We start from the raw sequence: 17,654 nt of genomic DNA on the forward strand, positions 1-17,654 counted from the left end.
TACAGTTGTTGATTCAAGAGTATGGCAGAAATCTTCACTGTCTACCTGTAAATGCAGCTGTGTAGATTACAGTAATAACCGCCACGTAGCATCTGTTGGTAAGGCAGAAGTGTTGTAGGGCATCCAATGGGAGAATGAGTACCAGGGAAACAAGGAAGGATTAGCATTTAGGATCTGAATGTTTTATTAGAAAGGAAGGTTGAGAGTCATATAACCTAGGGAGAAGAGATGGGATTTGAGATGAGATTTGCTATTAGGGAGGCTATTTCATATGGTGAGAGCAGTGTGGGAGAAGCCCACTGAGAAAAGACAAGGAAGGGATATACAAAATTCTCTGACATTTGAGAAGAGAAGCAAATGGCCTGAATAAATGGAAAAGATGGTGGCAGGTTAAGAGTTAGGGTATGGGTTAGAGTGGCAGCAGGAACTCCTTGGAAAACTCTGTATTGGATTTTTAGATAAATAAGGAAGCCAGTGAAGATTTCTGGAGGGTGGGGGTGATGCAGCCTCATATCTGGGTCTGACAGAAGAGAAGAATTGCTGTAGTAACTGACTTGACCTAACAATTCAGGGCCATAAAAAGAAGAGCAAGATAACAAGAACATCTCTGTTTAGGTATAGATTGGGTATAAGGGTGAAGTTCAGAATCGGTGTGTTGGATCTGGACCGCTCCTTTATGGTTTTGGATGCCAAAGGGGGTTAAGGAAGGAGGAGATCTGCTTTTTTTTGTTGTAAAGCACACAGGAAATTGGTGCCAGTATAGCTAAAATGTGCACACTGGGACCAGTTTATTCATTTTATCTGTTTTGGCACCAATTTGCTTCATGCTATTACAAAACGTCATATAACTGTGTGTAACAAACCATCTGACACAGGAGAAATACATCTTTGCTACTCTGGGAGCTGGTTTACCATATGCTTCCATATAGTTCTGCGGAGAGTGGGGGTGGAGTTGAAGTGCTTGGCTCTTTTAAGGCTAATTAAGAGGCAAGGTATTGGCTTGGGATCTGCTTGTGCAAACATTTATGCATGTGAGTAAAGTTACTCTCTAATAGCCCCATTGACATCAAGAAGAGTTTGTAGGATCTAAGCCTTGTTTGTGGGGAGGGGGACAGAAAAAGAGATGTTTTAGGACTTCATGTTGCCAAAGGTTTGATTTCCAGAAAAACTTTTATAGCAAGAGTTCCCTGTCCTGAAAACAGCTTCTAGTAGTTCATATTTCCACAGATAATTATCCTGTCTTGCCAGTGATGTTTAGATATGCCTTGGCATTTTTCATAAAATACTGACATTAAGTACAAGGCTTTGAAATAGACTCATTGTCTCATCTAATTGTTTTCAGTTGAAGCCAGAAATATATTTTAGTACTGAAACTCTTGCCAAATAATTGTAGGATCCAGATGCTTTAAAATTAATGATTACACATTTTGTTGAGTCAGCTTTTTACTTCTGCAGCATTTTTTTTAAATTAATTGTGCAGAAAAAATACATTATATTTAGTGTTCTCAGAAAGCAAACAGGTTTTGTAAAGTACATGCCACAAAGATTAATAACATCTGTGCTGACAAAGTAAGCATAGCAACTCCTTGCTTTTTAATTAAACCTACAAGTGTCATATAACATAAACTACTCAACAAAGAGAAAGATCACGTGTCTGTTAGTAGTTTCTTAGCATTAGCTCATCATCATGGGTTATAGTGACATACAAGAGCATGGATTGGAAAGAAGTCCTGTGACTGTATAACATGGATGCACTCTGTCTTCCCCGAATCACTTTTTTTTTTTTTTTTTTTTAACTTTCAGATGACTATGTACGATATGCCCATGGTTTAATATCAGAGTATATTCCTGAAGATCTGAGTGCTGAGCTATCTAAGTACTTACAGTAAGTATTGTTTTAATTATTTGTTAGCGTTATATGACACACATTGCTCTGCAAATGACCTTTTCTATTGAATACTGTAACTTTGACCATTAAGTTACAGTGAATGATAGAGATATTTTTGTCACTTATTAAATGTCAAATCCTACTGAAGAAAATAGAAAGGAACATAAACTCTGGCAAGTCAAATGTAAAAGTATAAGTAGGCAGGCCAAAAAAGAATTTGAAAAGCAATTCGCAAAAGACACAAAAACTTACTTTAAAAAAATGTTTTGCTGTTTATCAGAAACAGGAAGCCTGCCAAACAATTGGGGGGGCCAATGAGTTATCAAGGTGCTAAAGGAGCACTTAAGGAAGACAAAGCCATTGCCGAGAACCTAAATGAATTCTTTGCATCAGTCTTCATCGCATAGATGTGAGGGAGATTCCCACACCTGACCAGTTCTTTTTAGTTGACAGATCTGAGGAACTGTTCCAAATTGAGGTGTCAGTAGAGGAAGTTCTGGAACAAATTGATAAACTAAACAGTAATAAGTAACAGGACCAAATGGTATTTACCCAAGAGCTCTGGACGAACTCAGATCTGAAATTGTTGAACAATTAACTATGGTATGTAACCTATCACTTAAATCAGCCTCTGTACCAGATGACTGGAGGACAGCTAATGTAATGCCAATTTTTTTTTTTAAAGCTCCAGAGGCAATCATGGCAATTACAGGCCAGTGAGCCTAACTTCAGTGCCAGCAATAGCAAAGAACAGAATTGTCAGACACATAGATGAACATGATATATTGGGGAAGAATCAACACAGCTTTTGTAAAGAGAAATCATGCCTATTAGAATTCTTTGAAGGTATCGTCAAATGTGGGCAAAGGTGATCCAGTGGACATAGTGTACTTGGACTTTTAGAAAGACTTTGAAAGAAGGTCCCTCACCAAAGGTTCTTCAGGCATGGGATAAGAGTAAAGTTCTTCAATGGATTAGTAACTGGTTAAAAGATAGGAAACAAAGGGTATGAAGTGAGAAGTAAATAGTGGGTCCCCCAAGGATCTATACTGGCACCAGTATAGTTCAAGATATTCATAAATGGTCAGGAAATGAGGGTAAACAGTGATGTGGCAAATTTTGCAGACAATACAAAATTACTTAAGATAGTTAAGTTCAAAGCTGACTGGGAAGAGTTACAAAAGGTTCTCAGAAAACTGGGTGTGTGAGCAACAAAATAACAGATGAAATTCAGTGTTGATAAGTGCACAGTAATGCATATTGGAAAACATAATCCCAACTATACGTACAAAATGATGGGGGCTAAATTAGCTGTCACTACTCAGAAAGAGATCTTGGCGTCATCATGGATAGTGCTCTGAAAACATCTGCTGAAGTGCAGCAGCAGTCAAAAAGCTAACAGTGGTAGGAACTATTAGGAAGGGGACAGAAAATATCATGTCACTATATAAATACCTGGTATGCCCATACCTTGAACACTATGTGCAGTTCTGGTCACTCTGTCTCAAAAAAGATATTAGAATTGGAAAAAAGTACAGGGAAGGGCAATAAAATTGATTAGGGGTATGGAAGAGCTTCCATATGAGGAGAGATTAAAAAAAGACTGGGACTGTTCAGCTTAGAAGACAGATGACTAAGGGGGTAATGATAGAGATCTATAAAATCATGAAGGGTTTGGAGAAAGTGAATAAGTGTTATTTACCCCTTCACATTACACAAGAACCCAGGGTCACCCAATGAAATTAATAGGCAGCAAGTTTAAAACAAACAAAAGGAAGTACTTCTTCACACAACGCACAGTCAACCTTTAGAATTGTTTGCCATGTGATTTTGTGAATGTCAAAGCTATAACCAGGTTCAAAAAAGAATTAGGTACGTTCATGGGGGATAGGTTCATCAATAGATGTTCGCCAGGATGGTCAAGGACGCCTCCCCATGCTCTGGGTGCCTCTAAACCTCTGACTGCCAGAAGCCAGGACTGGTTGACAGGATGGATTACTCAATAATTTCCCTGTTTTGTTCATTCTCTCTGAAGCATCTGTCGCTGGCCACTGTCAAAAAACAGGATACTGGGCTAGATGGACCATTGTTCTGACCCAGTATGGCCATTCTTAAGAGGAGTGGAGCTCTCTTTATTAAATCTAGGTTGGCGTTGTGAATGTAAACAGCATGTTTTGCTAGTAGAAATATACTAATAATTATGATAATAATACCTAGCCCTTCATAGCACTTTTAATCCATTCATCTCAAAGTGCTTTACAAAGGTCGTTGTTATCACCATTTTATAGAGGAGATGCTGAGACAGAGAGAGGTGAAGTTACTTACCCAAGAGACCCAGTGGGCTAGTTGCAGTGCCAGGAATAGGACCTAGAATTCCTGGGTTCCACTGTAGTGCTCTAGCTATTAAGCTACACTGCCTCTCCATTCTCACTCAATAAGATGCTATCTCCATCCCAATGCAATTTTTCTGGGGCTTAATTTAAAATCTAACCTATATTGTGTTTTAGGTGAATTCAGAAGGTAATCCTGGATTAGGGCCCTGATCTTACACTTCATTGTTTGCAAGAAGACTGTGGCATCCCCTGGTGCTTTGCTGGGGCTCTGTGCATGTGCAGTCTGCATGCAACATATTGTAGGATCAGGGCCTAGGAATGTACTAGCAGTTTACCCTTCAGAAGTGTAAAATGTCCATAAAATATCTTTTCACAGATCATAGCCAAGCTTTTCAGAAGTAACTAGTGATTTGGGTTTTCCTCAGTTTTGGGTGTCTGACTTGACACCATTAAAGGGGACCGATTTTCAGAGGGTGTTTGCTCAACACTTTCTGAAACTCAGGCCTCTTTCAGTTGTCACCTAAGATGATTAAACCTAATGGGCACCCCGCTAGCCACTTCTTTCGAAAACTTGGCTCTCATCATTAGTGTGTCATAAAATTAATATGAAATGAAGTGGAAAATATTTTGAGGGTGACTGATGGGATTAGCATTGATGCCCTCTTTGTGGGAGAGTAATGTAATTTGAAGTTAACATATTCAAAAGTTTTATTCCAATATATTAATTTGTTTCTATATGAAAACTGTAACTTAAAATCTTTTATTCTGAAGGCTTCCAGAACTTACAAGTCCAGAAGCAGACCCCCCGCTAAAGGTAGGAAAATAGTAAAATAGGGAAAATTTTAAGATAGAATAACAATAAAACTTCTTAATAGATATGTTTTGTTGTGGATTAGTCTCTCTCAAATGTTTGAGGCAATTAAAACTAGACTGGACAAAGCATTAAAAAATACGCAGTAAGGAGCAAACCTGCATTGTAGTAGCACTGATCAGAAATATAGGGGGAGGTGGATCACAAAAAATGTTGCCAAATATTTTTCTATTTTTTATTCATCAAAATTGCAGTCATCTTTGTATCTAGTCAAAAACCAGGAACAATTTTTGTCAATAATTTTTTACTGTTTTATAATGAAAAATCAAAAAATTTGGGCCTCTCTTGTTGGTAGGTTGATGGAACTATATGACTTCATGTCTTTTTCATAAAAGTTACACCTATCCAACCACATGGAAGTAACTGTGGCCACAATTTATTCCTTTGAGCCAAGTCATATTCATTAGGTGTTACACTAACTCTGTTGAGCGTTCTTGTGATGTGGATTATACAATATGTATGAATGTCTATTATGCTGTTTGGATAGTGCTGAGAATTTGTTTTTAGAAAGGTCTAGTGACTTCTAAAAATAATCAACAGTGTGATTACAGCTAAAGCCATTTTTAGAATTTTGTTCAATAGTTTGACTGTGAAATAATGTCTGCGGTCCCATTGACTTCCACATGGCTGCTCACGGTGTGTTGAGCACATGTGTAAATCTTTGTAGGTTCAGGGTCTAAAATGCTACTTTAATATGTTTTATCTCACTGCTTCAGAAGACCAAGCCATAAATTAGGTGAAATCTGATTTGCTTTAAACCTTCTGTTTTAGCTTATTTTAAAATTTCTTTTATGTGAAAGCAGGTGTTTGTAAGGACAAAATGTATGGTTCCTACAAATCAAGACAGATCTGATGTACGTGTCTTACTAGTACAAAGTAATTGTTTGTTAAATAATAATCTAAAATAAATGTCCGAAGGGAGAGAGACACAGGAGCCTTAGAGTTTAGCTACAAATGTCCACTAGCTGGGGGATATTAGAAAGCTTACTCTTCCATTACAAGATTTTTTGAGGAAGTCTGAATTCTTCATGTGACATATGCCAACCATCCCATTAATTGTAACCACCAAACTTGCATTGTAATCACTATATCTTTTCAGGGTAGGAAGTCTGGTACTGACAGATCATAATATATAGCCACGCAAAATACTTAAGATCACTTAGAGCTGAACTGCAAAAGTTTTACTGAAAGTTAAAAACATGAAGATTCCAAAAGAGGGACATCATCTTTTATTGTTAGGCTGTCATTTAAAAATGTTCTTATAGTGCAGCATTTAAGAAAACTACCTCCCAAAGGGCCTGTTCCAACTCCAATTGAACTAAAAAAAAAGCTGCTGTTGGATCTGGTCCTAAGGGCCTGAGAAATCTAAGATGCAGACCTGTTTTTTGTGCCAGAGTGAGAGAGATCACAAGTGCCAATAAATAGAGTGAAAAATAGGGATTTAAAATGGAACGGTTACCATTCAAGTTACTTGCAGTATCACTCACTCTGGCACAGAAACTAGAAAGGCCGCAGCTCAGATTTCACAGGATATTAAGGCAATGGTAATTGTCTCTGAAATTTTTTTTTAAAAAAAGCACTCATTACATTTGTGAAATGCCAAATACACACAGCGTAAGGAAAAAACATGCACTCTTAAGGCCTGATCATGTCAAGTGCTGAACTCCCTTGAGTTCCATTGACTTCAATAGTAGTTAAGGATAGCTAGCAACTTGAACAGTTAAGCTCTTCGATTGTCACTGAACTAAAATTGGAGAGCATTGAGCAAAAACAAGTCAATGTATGTCAAACAAGTCAACATATGAACGTTACCAGATTGTGGCAGGTAAGGATCCTAAGAGAGGTTGTACGCAACAAACAGATTAGACATTGTTCCCAATGTAGGATTGGTTGGTGCTTTCCAGTCCCAAGAGACCATGAGGACTTGAGTTTTGTCCCCTGTTCCTTGGCCAGTAGATAATACTTTCTAGCACTAATCCATAAAGATGAGTCACATAGTCTCTGAATTAAAAACTAAAGGCAAAGGATGGAAATTCAGATGTGTATGTAAGTGATTCTATAAATCAGTCTTCTGTGGGCAAAAGAGAAGAAAATGTGTTTCCTACAAAACTAACCAAAGCTCTCTGAATAGTGAAGAGAGACTGTTTATCCTCCTGTTTCTTGAGGAGACTGTTATGAATATTGCATATTACTTGTTCAGTTGCCTGTGCCATTTCAGTGTCTAGCTTACACCAGAAAGCCCGCAGGCCTTTTCAGCATTAACATTCAATGTGTGTACATCACAGTAGTGGTTGACAGAGCAACTTCATCACTCTAACATTTCAGAAAAGGAAATTCTCAGATGCACCTGTGGAAGCAGAAGAAGACTATACTAAGTTTAACAGCAGTGATCTCAAGAACAAAAAGGTACATGTGCTTTATGTGTGTGCATGCTCACATTTTGTTAAAGCGTGTTTTAATACTGGTCAAATAGTTATACAGGAGCCCCCTTTTTTGCAATTTGCCTCTTAGTCAGAAAAGCAAATATAAAATAGATGTTTTCGGAAAGTACATTCAGCATGTTCTGAATAAAAATCAATATACTGTATTGTAGGTGGGTTCACCTTGATAAGAACCAAAGACTGAAAGTGACTTCCTAGGTCATTGAGTCCAGTTCCCTGCTATCTCAGACAACCCCATCATATAATCCTGTTCATAAACTTATCAAGCTCCATCTTGAAACCAGTTAGGTTCCTTGTTTCTGCTACTCCAGTTGGAAGGCTGTTCCCGAACCTCACTCCTCTGATGGTTAGGAACCTTCTTCTAATTTCCAGCCTAAATTTACTCTTGGTCAGTTTATATCCATTTGTTCTCATGGCAGCACTGTCCTTTTACTCTTCCTGGTATTTTACCCCCTTAATGTATTGATCCTGCTATGTCTTCTAAAGCAGTCAATAGTTTTTTGAGAAACTGAATTGTTTGTGAATAAGGCAGGTCAGAAAATTTTGAAGCAATCAAAAAGGCTTAAAATGAAGGTTGTGACCATATATTATCACCATTTATCATGGCACGTTTCATAAGAGGTACCATAGAAGTGTTGATTCAAGAGTCCTGGAAAAAATTTAGTGAAAGCAATTACATTCTGCTTCTTTAAACTCTACCTGCAGTTTCCATTTGACATGATAAGTCTTAATTTCCCACCCTAAACTGTTGTGTAGTGTTGCAGTGTAATGTTAAATAACTGCAAAGGTGACTAGGTTTTAGTGGTGGGCCTTAGATAGCCACTTACTTAACAAATGTTATAAGGCTTAGTGAATGTTTATGAAGCTTTCTGAGCCCCTTGGATGAAAGCTACTACAGCAATGTAAAAGATTATTATTATTTATTTATTTATTATGGAAAATGATAGTGCAATTAGTTTGCTATTGTATTATTTTAAAAAAGGGACAAGGGAGGCAACATTGATTTAAATTCCCAGACATTTTCAAACAGGTCTTAATTTACCCACAGATGATGTATGATGCAGTTGTTTGTGTGGGTTAATAAAGTAAATCAATACCAAGCTGCCTAATTTACCAGCTTCAATGCAAGTTTTCAGGGAAGTCCAATGGAGTCTACCATTTTGTCATTCCAAGGGGGCGTTCCACAGCCTTAAAAGAAGGTACAGGAGTGCCCCTAAATTCTTGTGATAAATGACTCAAAAGCTCCATTTTTTCCCCACTCCCATACAATGTACATGCAGTTTTGAATCTTGGCACAAAGATACAAAAAAAGTCTGAAGAAAGCTTTAATATTAAATTTGATTTACTTCTGAAATAACAAAATATGTAGCTAAGAGCATCTGGGAAGGATGAATTGGCTCGTGGGTTCTGTTCAGTGTACTGCACTTTTAAAATACTTTGGCAGTGTTTTTGTTTGCACTGTAAGTAATGCAGACAGTCTTACTGTTGGTTGCATATCATTATCCTGTCCATAACATCATAGCTGAACCCAAATTGAGTGAAATTGTGAAGTCCTACAGTAGGAGGACTATCAGAAGGAAAGGTCAATGCAAAGATTTCTTAATAGGGAAAATGGCTAGAGATGTGAAGCATACTATTTTAAAATGTAAGAAAGGAAAGAGGTCAGCTCTATAAAATGTAGCACATAAAATGTGTGTTAGGTGTAACAGTCTCTAGGAAGCTGTCCCAGTGGCCTCAACATGCTTTTCAAATCTTGGTTACCTCTTTCATCGTGCGTGTCCTTTCCTCTCTTTCCCTTTATTTCACTGTTCTAAAAGATTTCGATAGTAAATCAGTGTGAATTATTCATTATCTGTAATGCAAGGCTGTAATTCAGCCTGCTGACAACCTAATCATGAGATTGAGTCACAGGGTACAGTATGCATCTGTTATGTTGCATGCATTATTCCTGTTAATGTACACTCCAGGATTATCCAATGTAAGCATTTGAGTTAGGATACCTCATTCTGCAGGAGGGAGAGATATTTTGCTTCTTTTAACAGATGCTTTGTCTTTGAGGTTAGATAATTCATGACAACTATTTTCTATTGAAAAATCTCAATTGTATTGTAAGTTTTTTTTTCCCTTCAATTTTATCCCACATCATCTTTCCCTGCGGCATACTGTAGACTAAGAAACCAAGCAAACCTTTAATTGATTTCAGTATGTATGAGTTTGTAGATTAGCATCCCCTCCTGTAGATTTGCTCAGTAATTTTTCTCTTTTTACCTCATTTCGTTAACAGACAACTAGCAAGATGTCTGCTGCTCAGAAAGCTCTGGCCAAAGTTGACAAGACTGGAATGAAAACCATGTCTGCTTTCTTTAGTGCAAAAACTAAAGCAACAAAATAAAGATTTGAAACTAAAACATATATTTTGGTACATAATTATTTTTGTAGTTACTATTGTTCTAAAGCTAACCCTTGTCCCCTGAGTTTTTTTGTTGGTTTATTTAGTCCGTCAACTAATGAGGATTTTGAAGCAGGTTTTTGGATTAAGTGAGTGTGTTACATTTCTGAGATTTACAAGTTGTATAAAATCAGACTAGAGCAGCTTCTTAAGGTTTCCTTATTAGCCCTGGTCAAAGCACATGATGTGAGAGCTGCTTAGGGCATGTTATCTTTGCAACCAGAATTCCTGCGTTGTTTTTGTTGTAATTGCAATAAATAATAAAACTAATATAGCATAATAAATTGATGTATGAAACAAATGTTTGTTGTGTTTTCTGTATTCATAGAAGTATGCTGAGTTTTAGATAAGCTGTGGCACTTGGGGTATGTCTACACAGAGATAAAAAGCCCTTGGCTGGTCTGGGTCAGCTGGTTCTGGCTCCAGGGCTAAAAAATTGCTGTGTAGACGTTTGGGCTCAGGCTGGAGCCTGAACTCTGGGACCTTCCACCCTCACAGGATCCCAGAGCTTGGATTCCAGCCTGAGCCTGAACAGCTACACAGAAATTTTTAGCCCACAAGCCTGAGTCAGCTGACCTGGGCCAGCCGCAGTTGGCCTGTGAGTCTCTTATCCCTGTGTAGACGTGCCCCCATAGTGCTTCCCTGTATATACACCTCTACACCTTCTTGAAAAATTATAGGATCACTGAAAAGTTGTGTGATAAATCTGCTAAAAAATCTATGTATCTTTCACTGTTTGTTTCCAAGAATCATAGCTTCTTACCAAAATAAGTTGCCAAATGTTTATTTAAAGACAAAGACTGAGATTTTCAAATAAGCCTAATGACCAAATCTCAATAAATCCAAATAAGCAAAAGGGGAGAGGGGGTGCCCTAACCACCAGCCAATAGTCTTTCTCTCTGGCTCATTGATTATTCATGTATTTTATAAACAGTGGAATAGCTTCAACAGGAGAGACTGAGAAAGCTGCAGACCAGAATATCCCATAACCTAGTGGTGCCTAGAGGGTGCCCTTCTGTAATGGGGGAGACTCAAGGTCATCGCATCAGGCACAGAGGGAAATTGAACCCAGTCTCCCATTTGAGCCACTTGGCTAAAGTGTCCAAGTGAGGCAGAAGGACCTTCTCCTCCCCAGCCATTTTGTGGATCCAGCTCTTTTCTACAATGCCTAAAATCAAAACAATTTTTTGAGTGGAAATTAAACATTTTGTTTTGACATTACCAAAATGTTTTGATTTTTTTTCAGTTCAGTCAGAAGTGTTCAGCAAACTCTTGGGTGCCCCAACTTTTGTTTTGCTGTGTAAGGAAGTTGGGATGGAAGGACTGACATGACAATGAAATAAAGAAATAATTCACATACACATACAATATAAACCATGTTAATCTGATCATAGTTTATATATTTGTTCACTGCTTTACAAATAAGTTGTAGGAAACAAGGCGAAAGATAAATCTCAGAACATGGTAGGTTTGAAAGAAAGAAAGAAAACCATGCAGAGCCATGACATTCTGATCACTCTGATCTATAACTGTCTTCAGCCCTTTTACACCGGACCATTCAGCAGAGGTTCCTGTACCATTCTGAAGTCAATATCTGTCAACTAACCAACTTTTAAAAATTAAGACCGGATGTCATCACGTCTGTGTTCTTTCTGTCAGTTATAAGCAACTCTTTTGAGACCTCCCTTGTCACTTTGCTGTACTAATTTTCTATCCTGGGAGTGTAAGTGATTTCCAGCATTGTGGCACCATATGGAATACTAAAGATCAGCTTGTAGGAAACATTCTTGTGAATTGGTAAGAGTTTTAAACATAAACAGTTGTGACCTAGAGTCTAAGGATGTTTTCAAAACCACTCATTATTACCCTAACTGTTCCCATTGAAGTCAATGGTAGAATTCCAATTAACTTCAGTGGGAGTAGTTAGGCCAATGATGAGTGCTTTAGGAAAATCCCACCCTTGAGTTCCAAGTGGGGAAAAGCAAACTTTTATGGCTATTATAACTGGAATGCGTCAAGCAATCTGTGGTGGTTTAGAAGTATTTTGGAAGACCGTGACGAAGCTTGGTTTATGTTAACTGGAAGTCTGCTTCAAGCATTGAAAAGGCAGTGAGGAAGAGGGCACAGAGTTGGAAGTGAATGAAGAGAATGGTCAGGAGGAAAGCTTGAATGGAACACAGAGATTGGAAGGTGTTACAGGAGAAGCTGAGGATAGAAATGTAGGAAAGGGCAGAAGCATGGAGAGTGGATTTCTAAAGCAAACACTGATTCTGGGTTTTACACTTTGAAGTTTTAAAAGTCAGAGCACCAATGAAATACAGTTTTAAAAGCAAACCTTTACATGAGTTAAATGAGTTGTGAACTTTGCTCTTAAAAAGGCAGGTCAAATTAACTCTTCTGAATGGGTGGGGGATAGGTCACCAACAGAACAAGTCTGTTACAGATGGAAAGTATCTATCTTGACTTCTTATCTAGTGCACCAATTTTCTGTACATGAATTCTACATTCATCCCTGCTCGCCAGGGCAAGTCTGGAGTTCTTCCTGTGAGCACAGATGCATTCTGCATTAGTATGTCACATCTCAACTACAGCTGTCAGCCATGCAGTAACTTATAACAATAGTAATTTTATTAGTGAATGTCTTTGGTCCAGCAGAAATTCATGCATGACAAGCTGTTTCCAAAAGCAGTAGAGCTTTCAGGTTAAAAAAAAAAAAAGACAATTTTTTTTTTAAATATCCTTTCCCTTTAGGAAAGAATAAAATACATTTTGCAACTTTGAAACTTCCTTAACACGAAGCTGTAAGAAATTATAAAAAGCATATTGTGCCAGATACATAAAATAATGTTTCCGACCACAGTGAGGATTTAAATATAGTAACAATGAAAGGCCAGCAGTAGCAGAATGGTCATTATGAAGTGTTGCTGTGACATTTTTTGCTTGGTTAGTTTAGTTACTAAACAGTATCCCAGCACTGCTACAGAAACGTGGTTTTACTTTTTGTTCCCCCTGGATTAACATGTCTTTGCTAAATTTGCATGTAAGTATCTGATGTTTTTCCCTGTTTTTATGGCTGTTGTTTGGGATAGATCACATTTTTTAAGATTGCATATCACAAATGGAGTGACCTCATTGAGTGTGGAAAATATCCTGTGGATGGAAATGATAGCTCTCAGGGATCTTTCAGGGTTGGACTTTCACATAATCTGCAGTCTAAAATAATAAAACTAGCTCTATTTGGGAAGTGACTATTTGATTATTTTATTTTCCATGGAAAAAAAGGCTTAAACAGCAAAGCTTGGATCTGGATCTGAAATTTAAGGAACTTCAGTGATGTTTGTATACAGAAGTTTGATTGTGGCTTTCTCCAGCTTCTTTAAGAGAGAGAATAAAATGCATTGATTCTTATTTGAATAGATTGATGTTTGTTTTTTTCTTTTCTCTCTAGATATCAGTAAAAAGATGTCAGAGGAAGAAATGAAGAACATAATGAGGCTTGGTTATATCATTTTTCATACTCTCAAAGCAGCTTTTAAAAACTTTTTCTTATGTGCTTTTTAAAAGTGAATTCTTAGAACAAGGCATCCCCTAAGTTTTAAGAAACAGTTAATGTCAACAGATAACATTGTTGAACAAGCTGTGTGTTAATTCTATGCGGCTTCAAATTTTATAGCTAATACAATATTGCTCTATAAGGCCTTTTCAGGAAGGTACTTTAAGCACATGTGTAAATGTAAGCATGTGAGTAGTCCAGTGAGTCTGCTCATGTGGTTAAATGCTTTGTTTGGTGAGGACCCAAGTGCTCAAGCCTACAAGGTGCTGAACATTCTGACCCTGATCCAGCAAAGACACATACTCGCATGCTTAACTTGAAATTCATGAGCAGTCCCACTGACACGTTTGCATTTGTGATATCCATAAAATTCATGCATAAAATTAAGCACACGCTTAAGTACTTTGCTGGATCAAGGCCAGAGGTTTGAGAATTAGCTCCTAAAAAATGCCATGTTTCTGTAGGATTTTAAATAATTTTCACTCTTTTATAAAACTTCTGATTAAGTGGTGACTATTTCAATTTTAAGAAGATTCGGTTACATATCTATGTACATTGTTGAGGAGCGTCTCTTATGTTGTAGGCTCCAAACTCTGCTGGGAAGCAGAATTTTCATTACAGATAGGAAAGCATTAAAAATTGGGCAAAAAAATTCCCTTGCTGCTAAATTCTGAATTTGGGAATAAATTAAAAATCTATTATGTGAGTAAGCTCCACCCTAACCTCCTGAAATTATAGTAGTTTGATTTGCATCATTCTACAATGTTTAGGCTTGAATCAGTGTTTTCGTTATAAAGGCAGGAGTATAAAAATATGATCATAACAAGGCTGAGAGCTAATATTTTTATAATGGATAAGATACTGAAAATGTGCATTTTATGATACTAGAACTAAACAGACGGTTTTACCTTTTTACAGATTAGTCCATTTTGTTGGATTATATGGGGGCAGTGGCAAGCCAACAGATAATGAGAAAATCTTAATTTCTGTGCATGCATGATAAATTCTAGGGGACTGAGTTTCAACCAAACTATCCTGCTGAGAATATTTAGAACGTAGATTGTATGTGCAAGAATAGCAGCGAGATTATATGAGAGGCCATAACTGCCCTACGTGGTCCAAAACCCACTACTTAGTCACATGCACTGTAACTGTTTCTATCGGGCATATGGTATGTGTTTGCAAAAATGATTGCCTTTACCAAACTGCTGTTAACATGAAATTTTGCGGTATAGCTGTTGTAAACTAGTAATTAAAAGCAGTTTTAAAATGACTGGCCATATATTTCTATGAATCTTAACTATGGGCCCAATTGACCAAAGCACTTAAGCAGGTGACCTATATGTTTACATAAAGCCTAAATATGTGTATGAGAGTGACGAGGTGGGTGAGGTAATATCTTTTATTGGACAAACTTGACACGCTCTTGAGCGTGGAACCTTGTGTCCAGCTGTGACATGCTGAGTACCTTTCTCAGACCTGAAGAAGAGCTCTTTGTAAACTTGAAAGCTTGTCTCTGTCATCTACTGAAGTTGGTCCATTAAAAGTTATTACCTCACCCACCTTGTCTCTCTAATATCCTGGGACCAACACGACTACAACAACACTGCAAATAAATGTAGTGTTGAGGTGGAAAATATTTTGGCCCAATTCTGCAATCATGTGTCATGCCCGGGGAAGTCACTGAGAGTTCTGAGTAGAGTTGATTGGGATATTTCTGGGAAACTATATTTCAACAACAAAAGGGGGAGGGAAGGGAGGAGACTATTAAATTTTCGTTTCAGTTTCTGACCAGCTCTAGTTTTGAATAGGAAAGAAGGATTGGAAAGGACTAAGCCCTTAAATGTTTAATACTCTTCTATGAAATAAGTTATTTTATGAATGCTCTCAGGGATCCTTTTAGAATCCTATACTGATATTGTCTCTTTTATTGGCTTTGCACTGGACTAGTTAGCCCTGATCACTATCACTTGTCATAGCTGGTTAATGTGTATTTTAATATAGATTTCAAGGTATTCTTGTGTGGAGGATTCAGCAATTTGATGAAAGTCTAAACTGCATTTTCTGTTTTTGCTAACTTATATTCAAAATATGAGATGTATAAATAATACACTTACCCATAGAAACTTATGGAACAGCCTTTGTTGGTCATTGCAGTAGCTTCACATGGAAAATAAAATACAGTAAACTAATATATTAGTCTGTGCTAGGTAATCAAGTGGTCAATTCTTGAACTGAGTGGAGTCAAAAAATAAGTTTATTAACATATACAGGGGAAAAAATTAATCATGGTGTAAGTGGGTACAAATCTAAAGGTTCACGATGGCAAATTCAGTAATACACTTAGACCCATACTTAAGTACTTTTCTGTACTGATGCCTGCGTATTGTGTGCATCTGTCTATTTATGAATTTGCTCAGGGGTTTGGAATGCTAGAATAAGTGCCTCTGAGGTGGATGGATGGGAAGAGGTCATATGATATCCATGAAATTTATCACATAGATATCACCACCATATACCCAGTAAAATGTATGTATGTGTACATACAGAATTGTACTGTAGTGGTAGCCAGTTTATTTTCTCTGACTTTAACAAAGAACTGTTAATCAGACATAGGGGATGAACTATATGTTTGCCAAAACATTATTTTGGTGTCTCCATGAATATGTGCTAAATGCTGACAAGAACTTATCGGAACTGTCAGGAGACTTAATTTACTCCATTTTCATTTTCAGACACCAGAGAACAAGGTGCTAAGCAAAGGTGTCATTGTTCATTGGTGGTCAAATCTCTGAATTAGTGTTAACAAGAACCAAACAAGAAAGTAAACAAGGTTCAGATCTCTTCACCTATACATCTTTCAGCTGTGTATGTTTTTCTTTAGGATATGTGCATTTATTCCCATGAAGGATGGAGCAGGAAATCAGTGTTATCACTAACATTAAAGGAAAACAACACCCACATTGTGCTTAGCCCAGTAGGAACAAAAAAAAAATTGTTTTCATTGTTCTACATCTTCAAAGCACTATAACGAAGGTCTATAATACAACCTCATTTATCCAAAGTTCAGTTTTCTGAAACTCTGTTATCTAAAACAAGATCATGTCTCCCAATGTCTGTTACATTGAAAATTGCCTTGATTATCCACAACCTCAATTATCTGAACTTACTCAATGTCCCCTAGGACATTTGGAAAATAGAGATTATATTGTAGTTAAAATAATACTCCTGTGATGGTAGGCAACTACTATCCCTATTTTACATATGTGGGAAATGGATAGAGAAGGGAAGGGCCACATTTTCAAAATTGCCCTCTAATTTTGGGTTACTCGGTTTTCAGGTTCTCAGTGTTACATACCTTGTGGTCTGCTTTGCAAAGGTGTTGATCATCTGCAGCTCCCAGTGACTTCAGCTCGAGTTGTAGGTGCTCAGCACTTAAGACCACCACAAACAAGATATCTCAAGCTGGCCATTCAAATATGGAGTCACCCAAAATCGGAGGCTGATTTGAAAAATTTGGCCCAGGCTTGCCCTTGGCATGCATGACGAGTCAGGGTCAGGAATAGAACTCGCACACATTTTTCTCTCTGTAAACTTATAAGTTATTAGTTATAATTGGCATTTTGGTGCTTAGTACTGGAAACAGCCATCTTGCTGAAAAGTGATGGTTTTTTTGGTGTGTGGGGTATGTATGAGACTGTAAATACATTTCCACCTGATTCATTAATATTTGAATGACCCCCAAAATAACCAATGTTTTAGTTTTTAAATATTTTTCTTTTTATTGTTAAACCAGCTGGCAGCAACTGATCAAAATGATTGCTGAGTTTCCGTAACTGAAACTTGCATCATTGAAGGGGTAGGCATATTCTGTCTGATTTCTTTATACAAAGACAAACAATATATAGGTCTCTACAAAAAGTCCAAAATTACCCCAGTTTGATTTATTACTAATCAATAAGACAATCAGTACATTGCTGAGTCATTGGTCTGCATGGCACTAACTCACAATGTTACAAATGAAATTAAAAATACTTCTTAAAAATGAATTAATTCAGCCTGAGTTTTACCAAACTTCATCTGCACAGGACATGCAACCCTACTGGAGATGCTAGGAGA

At 37.3% G+C, this 17,654-nt stretch overlaps 1 protein-coding gene across 2 annotated transcripts in view; it reads left to right on the forward strand.

Annotated features, from left to right (window-relative positions):
- The window catches only part of RNASEH2B (ribonuclease H2 subunit B), a 57,511-nt gene extending 41,784 nt beyond the window's left edge, over nucleotides 1–15,727 (forward strand). The window contains exons 8-11 of one of the 2 annotated variants that reach the window (XM_008168162.4): nucleotides 1,804–1,885; nucleotides 4,993–5,035; nucleotides 7,418–7,498; nucleotides 9,818–10,283. In XM_008168162.4, the coding sequence (XP_008166384.3) occupies nucleotides 1,804–1,885; nucleotides 4,993–5,035; nucleotides 7,418–7,498; nucleotides 9,818–9,925 (314 nt within the window). In that variant the 3' untranslated portion in view covers nucleotides 9,926–10,283. Of the gene's footprint in view, nucleotides 1–1,803; nucleotides 1,886–4,992; nucleotides 5,036–7,417; nucleotides 7,499–9,817; nucleotides 10,284–13,430 lie in introns of those variants that run through there. The other variant, XM_005287109.5, reaches the window with a different exon arrangement.
- Nucleotides 15,728–17,654: the final 1,927 nt, after the last annotated feature.

Source organism: Chrysemys picta, chromosome 1 (genome assembly GCF_011386835.1).
Source record: "Chrysemys picta bellii isolate R12L10 chromosome 1, ASM1138683v2, whole genome shotgun sequence".
Lineage (NCBI taxonomy): Eukaryota > Metazoa > Chordata > Testudines > Emydidae > Chrysemys > Chrysemys picta.